This window comes from Leuciscus leuciscus (genome assembly GCF_965113295.1).
Source record: "Leuciscus leuciscus genome assembly, chromosome: 2".
Taxonomy (NCBI): domain Eukaryota; kingdom Metazoa; phylum Chordata; class Actinopteri; order Cypriniformes; family Leuciscidae; genus Leuciscus; species Leuciscus leuciscus.
Genome location: NC_138726.1, coordinates 42,190,108 through 42,207,242, shown reverse-complemented (window position 1 = coordinate 42,207,242; position 17,135 = coordinate 42,190,108). Strand labels below are relative to the sequence as shown.

Below are 17,135 nucleotides of genomic sequence, written 5' to 3'. Positions count from 1 at the left end.
TAAGAGCAGAGTTTTGCTTAATGTGAAGGCTGATAAGATGGTACTGCATTAATATTTATTGTGAAGAGAAGTTAAAAATAATTCGTTTTTAGACATTTTTGCATACTGTTGTCACTTTAACCCTGTTTTGTACATTTTACATATTTTTGAGAGAAACGTGAACCTCAAAAACTTGTTCATATTTACTTCTCAAAGCTTTCAAAAACATCTCAGTTTGCTTATGGCAACAAAAGAGTAGTGTTAAAGACCGTTTTAGGTAAGAAAGGTCGGGAGAGGGGGAGTTAAGGGATAGTTCATCCAAAAATTACTCACCCTCATTACTTTTTTTTTTTCTTCATACAGTGGAAGTCAGTGGTCACCAAAACTGATATAAAATATCTTTTGTGTTCGGCAGGAGAAAGTCAGTCATGATTTGTATGAGCAATATGAACGTGAGTAAACGGCAATTTTCATTGTAGTCAAAACTATGTTGGAAATTATTACTGTTTTTAATTTAGTCTTGGCCTTAGAATGTCTCATTTTCAGCAGCAATAAAATTAGAAAAGGAAGCACGAGCCATTTCAATAATATTGCTCCTCGTTCATGTTAAAAAGAAAATGTAAAAATCGTGAATTATGGCCCTTGTCACTTGCCGTAAAACGTCAGCTGCTAACGATCACGTGATTTGTGTCAGTTACAACCACAACGCATCAGTGCGAAAGATGTCTACAGAAGGTTAATTCGACAGTCACAACATTTTGCCGAGGAGCATTTCCACCCACCGCGTCTAGTTTGCCGTCAAAATGCTGAATTTCTGTCCTCAGTGTGGTTCAAAGTTACAGCCTGGGTTCAAATTCTGTCCTTCATGTGGTGGGAGACTCCCAGAAGACGCAACAGAAGCTGTAACTTCACAGTCATTCGAACCTCCTAACTCTGTGCTTTCGTCTTTGAGCGCCATGGAAGGTAAATATGGGTGTAGTTTAACCTTATTTTAATTACATTTATTCGATAGGTTTCTGAAAGCACTACAATTCGCTGATCAAAGAGGCAGAACAAGCTGATTAAATATAGAAAAGCAGAAAACCAAATCATGGCCATACCATGCGGTAACGACGTCTTAAGTAGATTCATGTCGTCGTCAATACTGAAATAAGTAACTTACATAACATAATCTACAATAAAAAAATATGTATTCATGTAAATTCAGATGACACCATGGTCCAGATTTCCTTATTAACCAATTTGCTGTTGAGTTGAACACTGTTAATCTGACAACCCAAAAGTAGAGTTGTCTAGTAGTAATGGGTTTCAAAGTGGGTTTGATGTAATATCAGCATTGTCTGTGTCATCTATACGCTACATCTTTTATGATATAGGTTAACCAAATATAAACTGGCTCTCTCAAAGTAAGTCAATCAATAACCCTGAGATAAAATATTGCTTAGTTATAGTTTTTTCATGTTTAATGAAGACGAGTTTAATGCACTAAAAAGTTTGGGGTCAGTAAAAATGTTCTGTTGTTGAAATTAATACTTTTATTCAGCAGGGATGCATTCAATTGATCAAAATGGGTCTGGGATTAACTGGGATTTTAACTGGGATTAAAGACATTTATAATATGACAAAATATTTACATTTCAAATAAATGTTCTGTTGAACCTTATATTCTTTAAAAAGGAACCTGAAAAAAAGTGGCCCATTTCCACAAAATTATTGAGCTGCTCAACTATCAGCATTGATAATCAGAAATGTTTCTTGAGCACCAAATCAGCATATTAGAATGATTTTATAAGAATCCTGTGACACTGAAGAGTGGAGTAATGACTGCTGAAAGTTAGGCTCTTTTTTATGTTAGAATATAACTTTTTATTATTTCACAATATGACTCTTTTTATTGTGTTTTTGATCAAATAAATGCAGGCTTGGTGAGCATAATAGACTTAGTTTCAACAACATTAAAAAATCTTCCAACCCCAAGCTTTTGAATGGTAGTTTATGCATAATACATGTTCATTTATGTATATGCCATCTGACTGAGCCTCCTTTTTTGACCCCTGTTGCTGCTTTTAAAATGCATAATTGCAACACAGTAATCCACTTTTTTTGTAGTAGTAGATTCTGCTGGAGACTTATCACAATCTGCACTGATTCGCCCACCTTTGCGTTCGACACGACGAAAGACCTTGAGTAGCACAGCCATGGACTGTATAGGTGTGTCTGAATGTTTCTGTAGTAGAGACAAGGGCTTTGTAGACTTGCTATGATTTTTGTGAAAGACGACTGCTTTATTTCAGATCAGAAGTCTTTGCCATCTTCTCGAAAGCGAAAGACATCCCCACTGGTTAAAGAGGAGAAAGAAGTGACAAAGAAAACATTGTCCATAGTAACTCAAACCCCAGGTAGACACACTATACTGTAAAACGCTAGACTATATAAAATAGTATGTTTTATTATAGCCAAATGTAATTGAGCAGATGGTCATGTTATTTCACAGAGTAAACATAAAAAAGGGTCATATTATTATTATTATTATTATTACTTGTTTAGAAGTTTTCTGCTAAATGCAAATCAAAAGCTTTATAACATTAAATGTTGTAGGATTTTGTGTGAAAGACTTTAGCTTTATTCCAGGTAAGAAGTCTTTGACATCTCCTGGGAAAGGAAAGGCATCCCCCCAGGTTAAAGAACAAGAGGAGGTGAAGCAAACTTGTTCGGTTACACTTCAAACTCCAGGTGAGATGCCGTGTACTGGGAAACTCTGGATGTAGTCTTTACATTTAGATTTGGTATCTTTTTATAGCTTAGATAATTAAAGCCGATTTTCTTGCCACATTATTAATAATTTTACACACTATTGTAAATAAATTTTATATTTATATTCACAGATTTGTATTAGTGTGCTGTGAAGTATTTTGTGTGCTGCATTATTTCAGATAAGATGCATTCGATGTCACCTCGAAAATGTAAGGCTTCCCCCCAGGTTAAAGACGAGGCGGCAAAGCAAACGTCTTCAGTTATTCAAAGCCCATGTAAGATGCAATGTTTAGAGGGAAAACTGCTAAATTTACTTTGAAAAATAATACATGATATCTAAAAGTGATTACATCACATTTCTTTATTGTGTTTCATACAAAATGGCCAAATAGCATCGTGTTGTTATTATTATTTTTTTTAGCTAAATGCAAAGGCAAGAAGCGCGTGTGCATCGTGGAGCCGGTCCAGGAGGGTCTGGTGGTGTGTGACCAGTCAAGCAAAAAGTGGAAGCTGGTTGAACTTCTGTGGCAAACAGAATTAGATCTGACATATGCAGGTAAGATATTTGACTATCAGATCCCTACGCTCCACATTAATGGGAAGTGGGTCAATGTATCCATCTGTGCATCTTAAATCCTTTTATAATTTTTCCTCAGATGGTTTAGACCAAGATAACAGCAATGCAATAAATGCATCTAATATTGTCTGTTTAATCTAGTGTGCCAGGCAAATCAGCACGCAGACTCAAATGAATGCAAATACATCTTGAGACTGGTGAGTGTTGTGTTCATAAAATGTAGCCTGTGTGTAAACACGCACAGGAAGGAAATGAGGAAAGCCCTGATAACTTTAGGTTGTCTTCTTCAGGGTGCTAAAGAAGGACACCTGTTCAATGAGCAGAACTTCCATCTGAGAGCAGCCAAACCTGATGCAGGTCAGCCATTTTAGAACTACAACGGATATATCAAAAACTAGTGTAAGTATAAAATGTAACTACACCACCTTAAAATGAAGTGTAACCTTTTCTTTCCTTTTCTTTTCTTTGCCAATAGTGGAGAAATGGTTGAAATTGCACAAATTAGACTTCCTTGGGATTCCATCATGTGTAGGATTTGGTCTCCATGAAGCATCTAGGTATGTATATTATACTACACTACCATTAAAAAGTTTGGGGGGTTGAAAAAAAATAATACTTGTAATAAGCAGGGATGCAATAAATTGAACCTTTTATTTATCAAAGAATAAAAAAATAAAAAAGTGTCACAGTTTCCACAAAAATCTTAAGCAGCACAACCGTTTTTTAACATTGATAATGATAAGAAATGTTTCAAAATCAGCGCCAAATCGGCATATTAGGATGATTTCTGAAGGATCATGTGACACTGAAGACTTGCGTAATGATGCTGAAAATTCATGTTTTTCATGTCATGTTTTCTATTCGAATATATTTTAAAAGGTATTTTTAAACTGCAATAATATTTCACAATATTACTGTTTCTGTATTTTTGATTAAATAAATACTTATTTTAAAAACAAACAAAAGTGTTACTGTCCCCAAACATTTGAATGGAAGTGCAAATATAATCACAGATGTCAATACATAGTGAGAAAAGCCTCCAAGTGAAGATATTTCAAGACATTACATTCTGGCAGACTAATAAAAAATGTATTTGCCATTACAAAAATGCTTTAGAAGCCAATATATTGTTTCTTTTATTTCCATATCATTGAACACAGACTTAACATTGTCCTTTAGCCAAGATCAATTCATTTTGCAATCGAGTTGTCAATTTGTCAGATGAAACAGTGGGAGATGTATTCACATTCAAACGTTTCCGCACCCCATCTACTGTTCTTAATGGTAGTCTATGTACACGTGCAGACTGATGTCTTTGGTTGTTGCTTTGCATTTCACTGATTTTCATAGTCTTGTATCATGAGCGCAGAGCAACGCATTGAAAGATTGTATGTAAAGATAAAAACAGTTCAATAATAATGACCTCATTGTGGAATCTAATTGTATCCGTATACACTTCCCTGTAGGTTTTTAGTTTTTCCCAGCATGGGCGAACCACTGCAGACAGCCATAGATGAAGGCACCGGCTCTCTCTCTGAGAAAGCTGTTCTTCAGCTTGCGCTACGACTAGTGAGTGTACCATTGAACGACTTTACTCTCAGATTTGTTGTTAATGCCCTAGCTATGCCATTCTCTATGAAATGGCCATATAAATACATATAGGATGTGTATGTGTTTTGTAGTTGGATGCACTTGAATTTGTCCACGAGAAGGAATATGCCCATGCAGACATTCATGCAGGAAATATTTACATCAACACTGACAGTGACACAGAGGTCAGTAAGCATCTCTCTTATGAACTGAACGTGAATGCTTTATATATCATTCAAACATTAAAGTGTTTGTTGTGTTTTGTAGGTTTTCTTGTCTGGCTTTGGTCATGCGTTTAGGTTTTGCCCTGGTGGAAAGCACGTGGAGTACCGACAGGGTAGCCGCACTGCTCACCAGGGTAACATCCACTTCATCAGCGTGGATTCTCACAAGGGGGCTGGTGAGCATCAGTTGTTCATTGCATTATTTACATTATCCATGGCAGAAGCGAGTCTAATTTGCATGTCTGTGGGTGTTTTGCAGGTCCCTCTTGTCGCAGTGACCTGCAGTCTCTGGGTTACTGTATGCTGTGTTGGCTGACAGGCTCACTACCCTGGAGTCACATCTCTCACACAAGCTCTGTTGCTGCAGAGAAAGAGAGGTAAGCAATACCGCGAAATCATGGAAGTAATTTTTTGTTCTTTGCTTAAAGGTAAAAGGAAGTTGGTAATAACTTTGCAGCAAAATACTGTTAACGAACATCCTGACGCTACTGAGAGCGACGTTTAGATGAATTGTAAATATGTGCTGCACTTTCCTCTCAAAAAACGCACAACAAAAATGACAGCGGTGAGAAAGCAGCAGTTAAAGGTGCCTTATGCAACTTGGAGCCACCTATAGGCAATTAGTTGAATTACACTGGTAACGGTTACTAACGGAGTTTGATTGACAGCTTTGCTTCCCAGTAGGCGGAGACACTTTTTGCTTGCAGGCTGCAGTCAGACAGACCATCAGAGTTACACAGCTGAGACGGTAGGGTAGAGACTGGTGTGCAACCTATGCGAGCAATATCAAATATGCATTCCCCAGAGGTAAACTTTCATACTAGAATCAAAAGTTGAATGCTCTTCTCCAAATTTGGAAAACGTGACATTTTGAAATAGCGTTGTGATAATAATTGAATAACAAGATCGGAACGAGTTTGAATATCAAGCCAACATAAGCAAAAACAGCTCAACTAATTATGACGTCATCTGGACTATCCAGTACTGTACCAGGCATAGGGGATAAACAATATGCGTCTTTTGACCAACTTGCACAAGGCAAAATATAGCTAAAAATTCCGTGCAATTTATTACATTTGGTCGACCAACCTGAACCCACAAAGCATATTTTTTACTTTGTCTTTTGCAGAGATCACAATGAATGTTTGCGAACATTAGGTTGTTACAGTATTTTCCAGCAGCACATGGAATAAAGGAACGTCTGCTTGGACGTAATTTAGCTAGCTAACGTTTGCATAACGTTAGTTCTCATGTTGACCTACTCGCAGAAATAAATCCTACTCCTAAATCAATGTTTTTTTATTTTTTTATTTAATAAAGTAGGATCAGCTAACAAGAACAAATAATTTCGATATCTAGCAAAATAACAATCTAGCAGCAGTACATAGCTAGAGCACTCATTGACTAACTAGCTAACCTGATAAATGAGGTATTACATTACTGTACCTGTCCAATAGAAACGTGGCCAACTCTGCATCACTCTTCAATCCAAATGCAAACTTCATCTGACAAACGCCAAACCCAGATTTACTCTGGTTTTACTCCGGGCTTTATCCGATGCTCTCTTTGCATTGCTATATTTTCTTTTCTTATTTTTTTGGCAAGCTCCGTCGCTAGAAGGGCTTGCGTCCGCCATTACTTTAACAAAATATTGGGCGTGTTTGTAATTCTCAGTGTACCTGCCCTCAAAGCCTGTCATTGGCTATCACCTCACACACACCCTTACAAATGTACACGCCCCAAAACGTCCCGACTCCAATATATGCTGGCTACCAAGGCAGTGGGGGGAATGTCAGTTCTGACACTCTGCCAGATACTATGTTTTAACGTTAGCTGATGACATATAAGGGTTATTATTGGATATTTTATTATGGAACAAGTTGCATAAGGCACCTTTAAGAAAGCATCTGATCATAGTGATATGGATATGTTTGCACCAGCTCTGCAATTCATCAGACATATGTCGATAGGTAATTAAAATGACACTGTTATGATCGTTTGATTATAAAGTCTATTTGAGACTATATAGATTTGGCTATGTGAGACTATAGTTTGAATTAATCCCTTTTCAATGCATGACACATTGACATTACAGTATAGAAGGTCTCATTTTTTAAAGTTTCGTTACAAGTTGTTGTTAACACATTGGCAATCAGAAAAGGGATGAAAATGAAAGTTCTTACTTAGACCCTTTAAGACCCTTTATAGACCCCTTGGTCAGACCAGTTGTTAAGACACAGTCTTAACATAGTGGCTATGTTTATGCAACTGGCTCAAGGAATGGTGTGGTACAGTGCTATAAGCTCAGTGAAGCTGGTAACTTGCAACCTCTACTGTGAGCCCTTTACTAAACCAGGGGTTTCCCCCAAATATGATGACCACCTTCTTAAAATATAAACGAATTTGGTTTCCTAAAGTATTAATTAAAAATAATTAATAATAATTGCACGTTTTTCTTCTTCAGTAGAGCCATTTTTTAATCTTTTTTTTTATTTTTCTGTGAACATAGTATCCCCTAGCACCAATCAAAAAGGCATTGCCTAAATTTTTTTTCTTTTTGCCCTTTTATACTGCTTCTGCAAATAGGTATATAGATGCCTCATTAGAGGTTCATAAGCCATCCACCATATTAGAACGGTCAAAGCCGGTCTGTGAACACTCAAAAGCAACACTCAGCACTCAAGATCTACAACAGATTTAAGCAGAAGATTTTGAAAATTGAAGATGATTCTGAAATGTTGACTGTTCCAAGACCCATTTCAAGCTCTTGAATGTGTATCTATATGCATATCTATGCTTCCTTTAGCTTACTCCTGAAACTTGCTTTTGCTGTGCTGTGGATATTGTTGGCTCTTTTATGAAGAATTGCTTGTGATGTTTGTCATTTATAAGTCACTTTGAAATAAAAGCATCTCGGTGACTAAATTAAAAAAGAAGGTTGCTATTTTTGTGATCCCAACAAGGAAAGAGCCATGAGCTCTGGACAAGGTGCTTTACTCCAGGTGAACTGTCTCTTCAATGAATGTACCTTTAGACACTTCAAATACAAGTGTCTGATAAATTACTACTCAACTTAATCTATATCACATGCATTTTGAATCATAAAAACAACACAATTTCCATGAATGAAAACCTAGTGCCTGGTGCTACAGAGGAAAGGGTGCAGTTATGTCAATGTTCTTCTATGTGTAATATGTTTTCTGCCTGCCTACAGGTATATTTCTGATATCCCTGGACTTCTGAGTTGCTGCTACAAACAGAAGAAAGCTTCAAGTGAGCATTCATTTTTCTATATTAATCATTCTCGTGTGTTTAATACCAGTGAAGGTATGTATATAATATGTTTTTGTGCAATTTAGGTGCATTACAGGAATACCTGTCTACTGTGATGAACCTGCAGTATACAGAGAAACCGGATTATACTCTTCTGAAAGCTGGACTTCATGAGAGCTTACAGAAAATGGGTGGGAGTCTGAAGGAATCACTGAATCTGTAGGTAACATCTATTCCCATATTTAAACAACTACTACAGGATTATTATGGGTGTCACATTTCAAGTGCTTTATTGTTGGCATGAATATGAAACTGAAAATATAAAAATGTATTACAATATTGAAAAATAAATGATCACATCACTGCTGAAATTGTCCTCTTCGCCATGTCAGCAAGTTTTTAGTCCTCATTACTGGGAAGTTTACAGTTGTAATTACGATTTAAAGATGCGTTCATGTGCAACTTCCAAGTCGGTAACTTGTATTCATGCTGACAGCCAGCTAGGTAGCTGAAATCTCAGTCTTGACTTTTTTTTTCTTCTTTTTTTCCACAGGTGAAACCATAATGAGAAGAGTTAATAGGTGTGGAATGTGGCTTTGGTTATTTTATGGAATGGTTAAGAAAGCTTTTATGTTTTTAAAAGCAACTTTTATTGTGGTAATTGTATTACAGTGCAAACTTTGCATGTTTGTTTGCTCTCATAGACTGAGTTTTAATCAATGATTTATTTCATCATTGTCTTTTAACATTTTGAAATAAGCAATGTTTAGTTGTAAGGGTAACTTAACGTTTTTATTTTTTGTTTCTTTTTTATACAAATCATTTCTCCCTGGTCTTGATACTGCAACCATTGCATTTCAATCCATCAATGTCAAAATTACTTTAGGAAAAGGACATGTTCATGTTGTAAAATATTTTTCTCAGGTTTTCATAAATTGTATCGTACCTTGCTAAAAAATAACAATAAACTGCAGTACCCAAAAACTTGATTATCTTTTTATTTTTGATCATTGCGCACAAATACCGCAAGGTGGCACCAACGATTCGAATCTACATGATTGTAACGGAACCCAAATCGCCTGGTCTAATTTTCTACACGGAACGAAAATAAAGTGTCAATGTTCAATAAGGGGGCGCGAAGAGTTTAATCGTTTGAATTCTTTTATTACATTTACACTTTTGGACAGTTACAGATACACGAGTTTAGCAATGAATCCACCAAAGATAAAACGTCGCCGAATGGCGGAGCTGGAGCCGTGGATCGAGAAACTCATCCAAAACTACGGCCAAAACCAGTGTGAAACGACGGTAAAAGCAAACGTTGTCGGCGTAAGTAGTTTTTTTTATGGGCCATCACATATGTGGAATGTCGTGTCAGTACTAAAGTGCGGGTGTGTGTTGGTTAGGTGTGTGATTTAACAGACTCGCAGCGGACGGAGCACACAGATGCCTGTATGCTGTTCATGTCCGATGGGAGCGCTGTCATTCCCGCTGTGGTGAGCGAAGCCGCATGGGAGCGTCTGCAGGAGTGAGGGACCTATTAATCCTCTGTTATGACACCACTCACTACACACCTGAGCCCCTGTTTTTATCCTACTCATCAACCAGTGAAAATCATGCTGAAATAAGCTCAAGTTTAGGGCTCCGATCTTCTGCCTGTAGCATAGTAACTGTTGCCTTGAATTTTTGTAAATGCATAAGTGAATATTAGAGATAAGCAGACACTGCTTTAAGTCTCAGTGTAATGATAGTAATTAAATCCAAATAAAAAAATGACTGTCATTCTTTCTTCAGCTTGGAGGAGATGGAGACCTTTACATGCCTGAACAATGCTATTGTATATGTACGCAGCTTTGAGCTGAACTTCGACATGAACCCTGATCTGGTATGTTATATGTCCATCTTTTGGATCCAACCTCTAAACATTTTCCTTTTGAGTGCTGATGCTTTGGCATGCTCCAGGCCATGCAGTTCTTGGATAGAGAAACAGCAGGGATATACTGATACATAATGCATAAACACGGCCTATAATATTAATTCATGGCCGGTCTAGAAAAGTCATGTAAATTAATGCAATATTAAATATGAATGAATAAAGCACATTAAAACAACAACTGATGCTACCAAATGTAGAGTTTATTTGAATGTTGTTGGCTTGTTGCTTCCAAACAAAGAAATCAGAAATCTTTATGTATTAGATGTTTACTTGTTTCCTCTTTTTGTTTTTTTTAGGCATCTTGCCAGTTTTACTTGAAAGTCAATCAAATGAACACCATATGCATCGCTTCAAAGCGCCAACAACCCCCTAGCTGGCAAGTCACTGATCTCTCTAAGCATGTGCAATGATGTGTCCTAACTGCACTCATTGTCATTTATTTAACTATTGTTCATTTCTATTCGTTTTTCATTATCTTTCAGTACAACTCTACCATCAGTCAGAGATCAGATCATAAAGACTTGGAGGTGTGTTGACCTTATTTATACAGCATGCGTGGACACGTACATGATACACAGAACTGCGGTGTGTTTTTAAGATTATGTGTTTAACAGCTAGTGTTAATTGTATTGCTCTCTGTCAGATCCCACAGGGAGGGTTCTGTAAGTTCATCCTCTGGTAGGTGTCAAACACTATTTCTCTTTGTCTTTCTTCGAATAGCTTGCATACACACACCTCTTGCACTGAACTGTAAATGCCTGTAATTTGGATTCTTAATATCATTTATAAAGAAAACACATGCTGCTTCACAGAAACGATAAAGATGTGCATTATGTTCCTAATTTCCCAGGGGTCTCGCTCTCGTCTCTATTGGAGGTGTGGCACAATGACATTATAATAAATATTCTGAATGATGCAACGGAGAAAATAACCATGTCTGCAACATATTGTCCAAGTGTGGCGACACCAACTCACTGGCACCGAGAGAGGCTTCACTGGAGGGTAAGGCTGCTTCCTCCTTGGCAACTTAAAGGCACCAGCTGTTGACCAGACAAATTTTCATTGCATGTGTGTGTGTGTTTTTTCCAGGGACAGGAGCAGTTCATTGTCCCTGTGCCTTTTCTTCTCATCCCGGAGGAACAGAGGGAGCTGATAACAGCTGATCCCAGTACTGTCTGCTCCTAATTAATTGCTTTTTTCTTTTTTCCCCCCCTTTTTATTTGGTTCATCTTAGGTCTGACAGAAAGTAACAATAACGTGTAATATGGTATAAATAATATAGATACATATATACATATAACATACATTAATTCAGATTAAGAAAAGAAAACAGCAGGCAACTATAGTTATTCACACAAAACAAAAAAAACATAAAAGTAAAATCAAATAGGAATTAAATATGTTTTATAATAATAATAATAATAATAAATTAAGTAAAACATATAATTAATTAGTAAAAATTAAGTGGTTGTTGGCTCCTTAAAATAATCCAGAAAATGGCTCCAGACTTTCAGGAGAAGTTTTGGCTTTTGTTTCATTGCGAACTGAATCTTTTACCATTTGAGAGCATACAAAAGGTTAAAAACACAATGGCGGTAAGGAGGTCGCCTAGCCAGTAGAGTTGCAAAGGCTACAATGTCAGCCTGCAATGTGTTTAAATGAACAGATTCTGGCAAGATACCAAACAATATTGTTAAGGGGTTGGGGTCTATGGGTTAAGAAAAAATAACACAAAAGCACCTGAAGACTTTCCACCAAAAATCAGACAGTTTCAGACAAGACCAGAAAGAATGTGATAACGTGGCTGGTTCAGTTGTGCAGTGAAGGCAGGTTGGGTCGAGATCAAGGAATATTTTGTTTAATTTAGTTCTAGACCCATGACCTCTGTGCACTACCTTGAATTGAATGAGGGTGTGCCTAGCATTTATAGATGATGAGTGTATTTGGGCAAGAATTAGATCCCAAATATTTTCCTCCAGCGTCAAATTCAGTTCCTCCTCCCAGAGCGCCTTCAGTGGACGCATTTTGTATTGATTATAGTAAAGATTTGAGAAATAACCCCTTTCAAAAGATGTATGAAGGTCTAATATATCATCAAGTATATTTTTAGTTGGCAAAAAGGGAAAGTACGAAAACTGCTTACGAATAAAGTTACATATCTGAAAGTATCTAAATAGATGGGAGCTGGGTTGATCAAATTTTTCTTGAAGTTGCGTAACGGATGCAAAATTGTTATCTATGTATAGTTGATCAACTGTAGATAGGCCATGTTCCCTCCAAATATTAAAAGCCCCATCCATCAAAGAGGGTGGAAATGATATATTGCAAAAAACAGGTGCTATAGTACAAGGGTCTTTAAGGTCTAATGCTAAACCTAATTGAGACCAAATCCTTAATGAATGTTTAACAACTGGGTTTTCTTTAAACTAAAGTGGTATGCTTAAAGGGAATTTGTACACAAAATAAGGATGTTAAACTTCCAATAGTACCCACTGAGACTTCTTTAATTGCAAATCCTGTTGCACCCAATATAACAGATTCCTAATGTTTGCTGCCCAATAATATAGGTTTGAAAATTTGGCAGAACCAGGCCACCCAAACACTTTGGTTTCATAAGATGACTTTGATTAATTAGTTTTGACTTATTCCATATGAAAGAAGAAATATTCTGTTGCAAAACTGTGAAAAAGGATTTTGGAATAAATATAGGAAGGCACTGGAAAAGATTTAAAAATGTAGGAAGTACATTCATTTTGATGATGTTCACCCTTCCTATCAAAGAAAGAGGGAGACATTTCCAGGACATGAAGAGAGACTTAACATGATTATAGAGAGGACTAATGTTGGCTTTGAACAGGTCATAGTATTTACGGGTCACCTGAATCCCCAGGTATTTAAAACGATTTCTGACAACCTTGAATTGAAAATCTGAAATCTGAAGGGAAGATAAGGTCAATGGGAACAGTTCACTTTTACAGAAACCTGTGCACTGGACCGTAGGGCAATTGCAAGGGGTTCAATGGCTATGGCAAATAACAAGGGAGAAAGGGGACAACCCTGTCTAGTTTGAAATACTCTGAAAGAACATTATTAGTACGTACAGAAGCTTTAGGGGCCGCATATAAAATGTTAATCCAAGAGACAAATGTAGGGCCAAATCTGAATTTTCCTAAGACTTGAAAAAGATAGTTCCATTCAACACGGTCATTAATTGCTTTTTTTCATGACAACCCTTTGGGCATTCGACCAGATTTTACCATGCATGTGGCGCACTATGCATATGTGTTTTTGTCGCAGGTGAAGGTAGTGAGAGTGAGACACCAAATGGCTTGGCCCCGCCCCCTGAAGAATCGCATCCAACCAGCACATCGATTGCAAACCAAACAGTGGCCACTCAGGACAATATAATTGGCTCATGTCCAGATGAAGGACAGTCTACTCTGATACACACAAGACCAGGTGAGATTTTACAAAAGAAAGTCAGTGCTGTTCTAGGTAGATGATGTGTTATTAAACTCATCCCTCCTTCTCCCAGAGGTTTTGTGTGGTACAGGGGAGCTGTCTGGGGATGGAGAGAGCCCATGGGATATGTACACACAAGAGCCAGCTCTGTTAGGTAGATGTTCCACTTCAGACTCAAATGGTAATTTCCTCTTTATGCAAATGTTTAACATACACAGAATAACAGGACATCATTTTAATTGTGAAATAACTAACCAGGCCGATAATATCACTGAACGTAAACAACATGCACTCCAGGACTTATTTTTTTATGGCACTTGCGGTATGTAAAATCATACTCATTGCCTTCATTCTACCTTTGAAATCCTTCCATCTGGGCATTGTTCCAGTGGCAGCGATTTATTTTAAACTGCACTATTTTTTTAAAATTAAAGTCAGCATGAAATGGAAGTTGTGATCATCTTTTTTTTACCTATTGTGACAAATATCTGAGTGTAGGGCGGGACTTGATTTCGTCCAACGGGAATTGATTGGATCATTGTGTTTTACTATTGCTGTGATCTCATGTGAGTGACAGGTTGTCCCGCCCTCGTCATCAGAGAAGAGATGACGCTGCGTAAGGGGACAAAGTTATTTTTGTTTAAAGATTATTTGAGCACATGAGATGTGCTTGGGATAAATAATTTATAATAAATACTGCAATATTCCATAAAAAAAGAATTGTCAATTTTGATTTCGTGGTGCTTGTCAAGGAATTATGTAGTTAATTTTATTCAATTCTATTTTTGTGTTAATGTGTACATTTATGTGGATGTATTTATGGATAATACCAGTGTCATTTCTGCTCTGTGACAAACAGAATGGACAATTATGTTTAACTTAACTTATTTTTGTGCTGATACAGACCCAGAGCTGGAAAGTCAATCGCTTTTAAAGGAAGTCCCCTCGTTGCCTATAGCAACAAGCACCCAAAACCAGTTCTCGAAGCAGAACTCAGGAGGGATGTCGGTAGACGGCATTACGCTCAGTCAGAGACCCAAGCCGACCCAGTTTAGTCCATCCCTCTCGAGTGGTACGTCTATCAGAGACCCCAGTCAGGAGCATGACAGAGAACGTGTGGCGAGTCCTCCCTCGTGGCTTGTCCACAATACAGCCCCACCCTCTGAACAGAGGCCCCTAGTGTCTCCAGACGCCAGCCAAAACCCCTCAGCGTCTCCAGCCACCAAAGTGAGTGGAAATGGTATTAATTATATTTTGCTGTATTCTTGCATAATATATGATTAATGCTGTGTATTGCATTAGAAATGTTGCTACATTGTCCCAACTTCCCTGTTTCAGGTGCACTCGGATGGAACGCCTTTTTCCTATTTGTATTGTCCACAGCCTCAGGTTACCACAGCCCTCGCCCATTTCCAGTGAGTGTGACCTGAGACATAATGATTATAATATGGTTTTTATGTGATGGGCAATGATCTAAGGACTTTGTCTTGTAGTGTAGTACAGTAAAAAAATTAAAAAGTGTGTGTGTATATATATAAAAATGTATGTATGTTGTTAATCGATTAAAAATGTAATATTAATTTATATAAAAATAACTTCGCACATTTTTCTGCAATTAATCGCACCTAACACTAAAGTTTTTCATATATTTTTATATTTGAACCCTTTCACATTGAATCTCCAAAATAATGCAGAAAAAACATAAAGACAGTATATTTAAAAAATGTGTTTAATGGCATATTTTTACGAAGCACTCTGAATAAAGGCCAGTATCACTGATACTGATATCTCTAGTAAATGGATTTGTTTCTCAATTTTAGCCATTAATTATTGCCATTCAACATTACAGTATAATTGAAAGCTATCAATTTTAACATTCAATAGGCTTTAAAAAATATAACAATTTTAAATTTAAGTGAACTTAAAACAATCTTCACATAAACCCATTGTAATAAATATCACATTGTTTTTGACCTTGTAAACAATGTTTAAAGATTTTCATGTAGGTCTAACAGAAATTGAATGATCAAACACTGCACAGCATAAATTATAACTACATAAATTATAAATTGAATATTGATTAATCCTTATTAAAGCTACAAAAGTTATATCGTCAAGAGCAGTGAGTGATTTATTTAATTTTTTTTGTCTTTTGCTCTTTGATTAATGTTAATGACACACTTTAAGACTTGCCACGGATCTGACACCCATCACTTCCTATTTTTTAAAATATATATATGATTGATATACATGATTTCTGAAGGATCATGTGACAATGAAGACTGAAGTAATGGCTGCTAAAATTCAGCTTTGCCATCACAGCAATAAATTACATTTTAGAACATATTAAAATTGAAAATAGTTCATTTTAAATTTTAACAACATTTCACAATTTTACTATTTTAATGCCTTAAGTATTTGATCTAAAAGTATATGCCTTTAGATCAACATTGGAGGAAACAGTTTTGACCTCCAGTGCACCTGTAGGAAATCTGAACTGAGCATTAGCTAGACAGCGGTTTCAGCAGTACGGAGTAAAACCAAACCACCTATGTAATATTTCAGCTTTTTCGTAAGCACTGTTACCCTTTTGATCTAAGATCTATTTGTTGGTTCTTGGTGTGTGTGTGTGTGTGTGTGTGTGTGTGTGTGTGTGTGTGTGTGTGTGTGTGTGTGTGTGTGTGTGTGTGTGTGTGTGTGTGTGTGTGTGTGTGTGTGTGTGTGTGTGTGTGTGTGTGTGTGTGTGTGTGTGTGTGTGTGTGTGTGTGTGTGTGTGTGTGTGTGTGTGTCTAGGATCCCAGGGCATCTCATACAGTGGGCGGTGCGTTATCTGGGGACATCTGACTGTGCAGATGTCAACGCTAAAGCTGGTTCATAAGCAATTACCTGTTACCTCAAATGACACAATGCTAGTTTCTTTTTGTTGTACAAAACAGTTTTTTTTAGTATTTAAATATTGGATGTAATAAAAAATTAAAAAAGATTTTCCCCCATAAAACCCTTTGTCAATGTATGCTTCTGTCCAAGTGTAAGTGAATTCAGTGGTGTCAATTGTAATAAATGTTAATATTCAAATACTATGATGACCTGTGTCACAGTTTGTATAATTTAATCACAATTTTACTTATGTAACCATGTTTATCTCTTTTAAGCCATGGTCTTAATGCCTTTTACCAAGCTGAAACTTTGTGACAGATTTGTCAAAAAGAAATTAATGGTGGGCCTGCTGCCAAAACAAAAGACACAAAATTGCTAAATAAAATAAGGATTGTGATTTGTTTTACACAATGTTGGAGGTTAATACTAAATTATACATCTAAAAAAGATGACCTGTTGGTCA

General features: G+C 36.8%; 2 protein-coding genes across 9 annotated transcripts; both read left to right on the top strand.

The window, feature by feature from the left end:
- The first annotated feature begins 465 nt into the window (after positions 1-465).
- On the top strand, positions 466-9,381 carry vrk3 (VRK serine/threonine kinase 3). Of its 6 annotated transcripts, none has more exons than XM_082160171.1 (16): positions 466-942; positions 2,092-2,190; positions 2,274-2,378; positions 2,593-2,712; positions 2,913-3,008; positions 3,155-3,289; positions 3,452-3,507; positions 3,601-3,667; positions 3,786-3,867; positions 4,777-4,879; positions 4,993-5,085; positions 5,168-5,300; positions 5,384-5,501; positions 8,339-8,397; positions 8,484-8,616; positions 8,951-9,381. In XM_082160171.1, exons 1-16 carry the CDS (start codon positions 783-785, stop codon positions 8,952-8,954), a joined length of 1,563 nt encoding a protein of 520 aa, XP_082016297.1. In that variant the 5' UTR covers positions 466-782; the 3' UTR covers positions 8,955-9,381. The 6 variants fall into 6 exon arrangements, with proteins under 6 accessions (XP_082016297.1, XP_082016296.1, XP_082016299.1 ...); XM_082160170.1 differs by having other exon boundaries at positions 472-942; positions 2,089-2,190; positions 8,484-8,620; XM_082160172.1 differs by having other exon boundaries at positions 474-942; positions 2,089-2,190; positions 2,611-2,712.
- Positions 9,382-9,537: 156 nt separating this feature from the next.
- Positions 9,538-16,873, top strand: acd (ACD shelterin complex subunit and telomerase recruitment factor). 3 transcript variants are annotated; one of them, XM_082160237.1, is made up of 13 exons: positions 9,538-9,726; positions 9,804-9,893; positions 10,192-10,282; positions 10,630-10,709; positions 10,816-10,860; positions 10,977-11,011; positions 11,184-11,335; positions 11,423-11,501; positions 13,631-13,792; positions 13,869-13,976; positions 14,700-15,022; positions 15,134-15,210; positions 16,589-16,873. In XM_082160237.1, the coding sequence occupies exons 2-13, from the start codon at positions 9,844-9,846 to the stop codon at positions 16,671-16,673; spliced, it is 1,287 nt and encodes a 428-aa protein (XP_082016363.1). In that variant the 5' UTR covers positions 9,538-9,726; positions 9,804-9,843; the 3' UTR covers positions 16,674-16,873. The 3 variants fall into 3 exon arrangements, with proteins under 3 accessions (XP_082016363.1, XP_082016361.1, XP_082016362.1); XM_082160235.1 differs by having other exon boundaries at positions 9,804-9,925; XM_082160236.1 differs by having other exon boundaries at positions 9,804-9,925; positions 14,700-15,035.
- The last annotated feature ends 262 nt before the right edge of the window (positions 16,874-17,135 follow it).

Bases quoted from the DNA above. Each gene is read 5' to 3' on its own strand.
- vrk3 (XM_082160170.1), top strand. From the start codon at position 783: ATGCTGAATTTCTGTCCTCAGTGTGGTTCAAAGTTACAGCCTGGGTTC. The intron at 3,668-3,785 runs GTCAGCCATTTT...CTTTGCCAATAG, and splicing joins AGCAGCCAAACCTGATGCAG to TGGAGAAATGGTTGAAATTG. The intron at 5,502-8,338 runs GTAAGCAATACC...GCCTGCCTACAG, and splicing joins GTTGCTGCAGAGAAAGAGAG to GTATATTTCTGATATCCCTG.
- acd (XM_082160235.1), top strand. From the start codon at position 9,607: ATGAATCCACCAAAGATAAAACGTCGCCGAATGGCGGAGCTGGAGCCG. The intron at 10,861-10,976 runs GTGTGTTGACCT...GCTCTCTGTCAG, and splicing joins CAGATCATAAAGACTTGGAG to ATCCCACAGGGAGGGTTCTG. The intron at 15,023-15,133 runs GTGAGTGGAAAT...TCCCTGTTTCAG, and splicing joins CAGCGTCTCCAGCCACCAAA to GTGCACTCGGATGGAACGCC.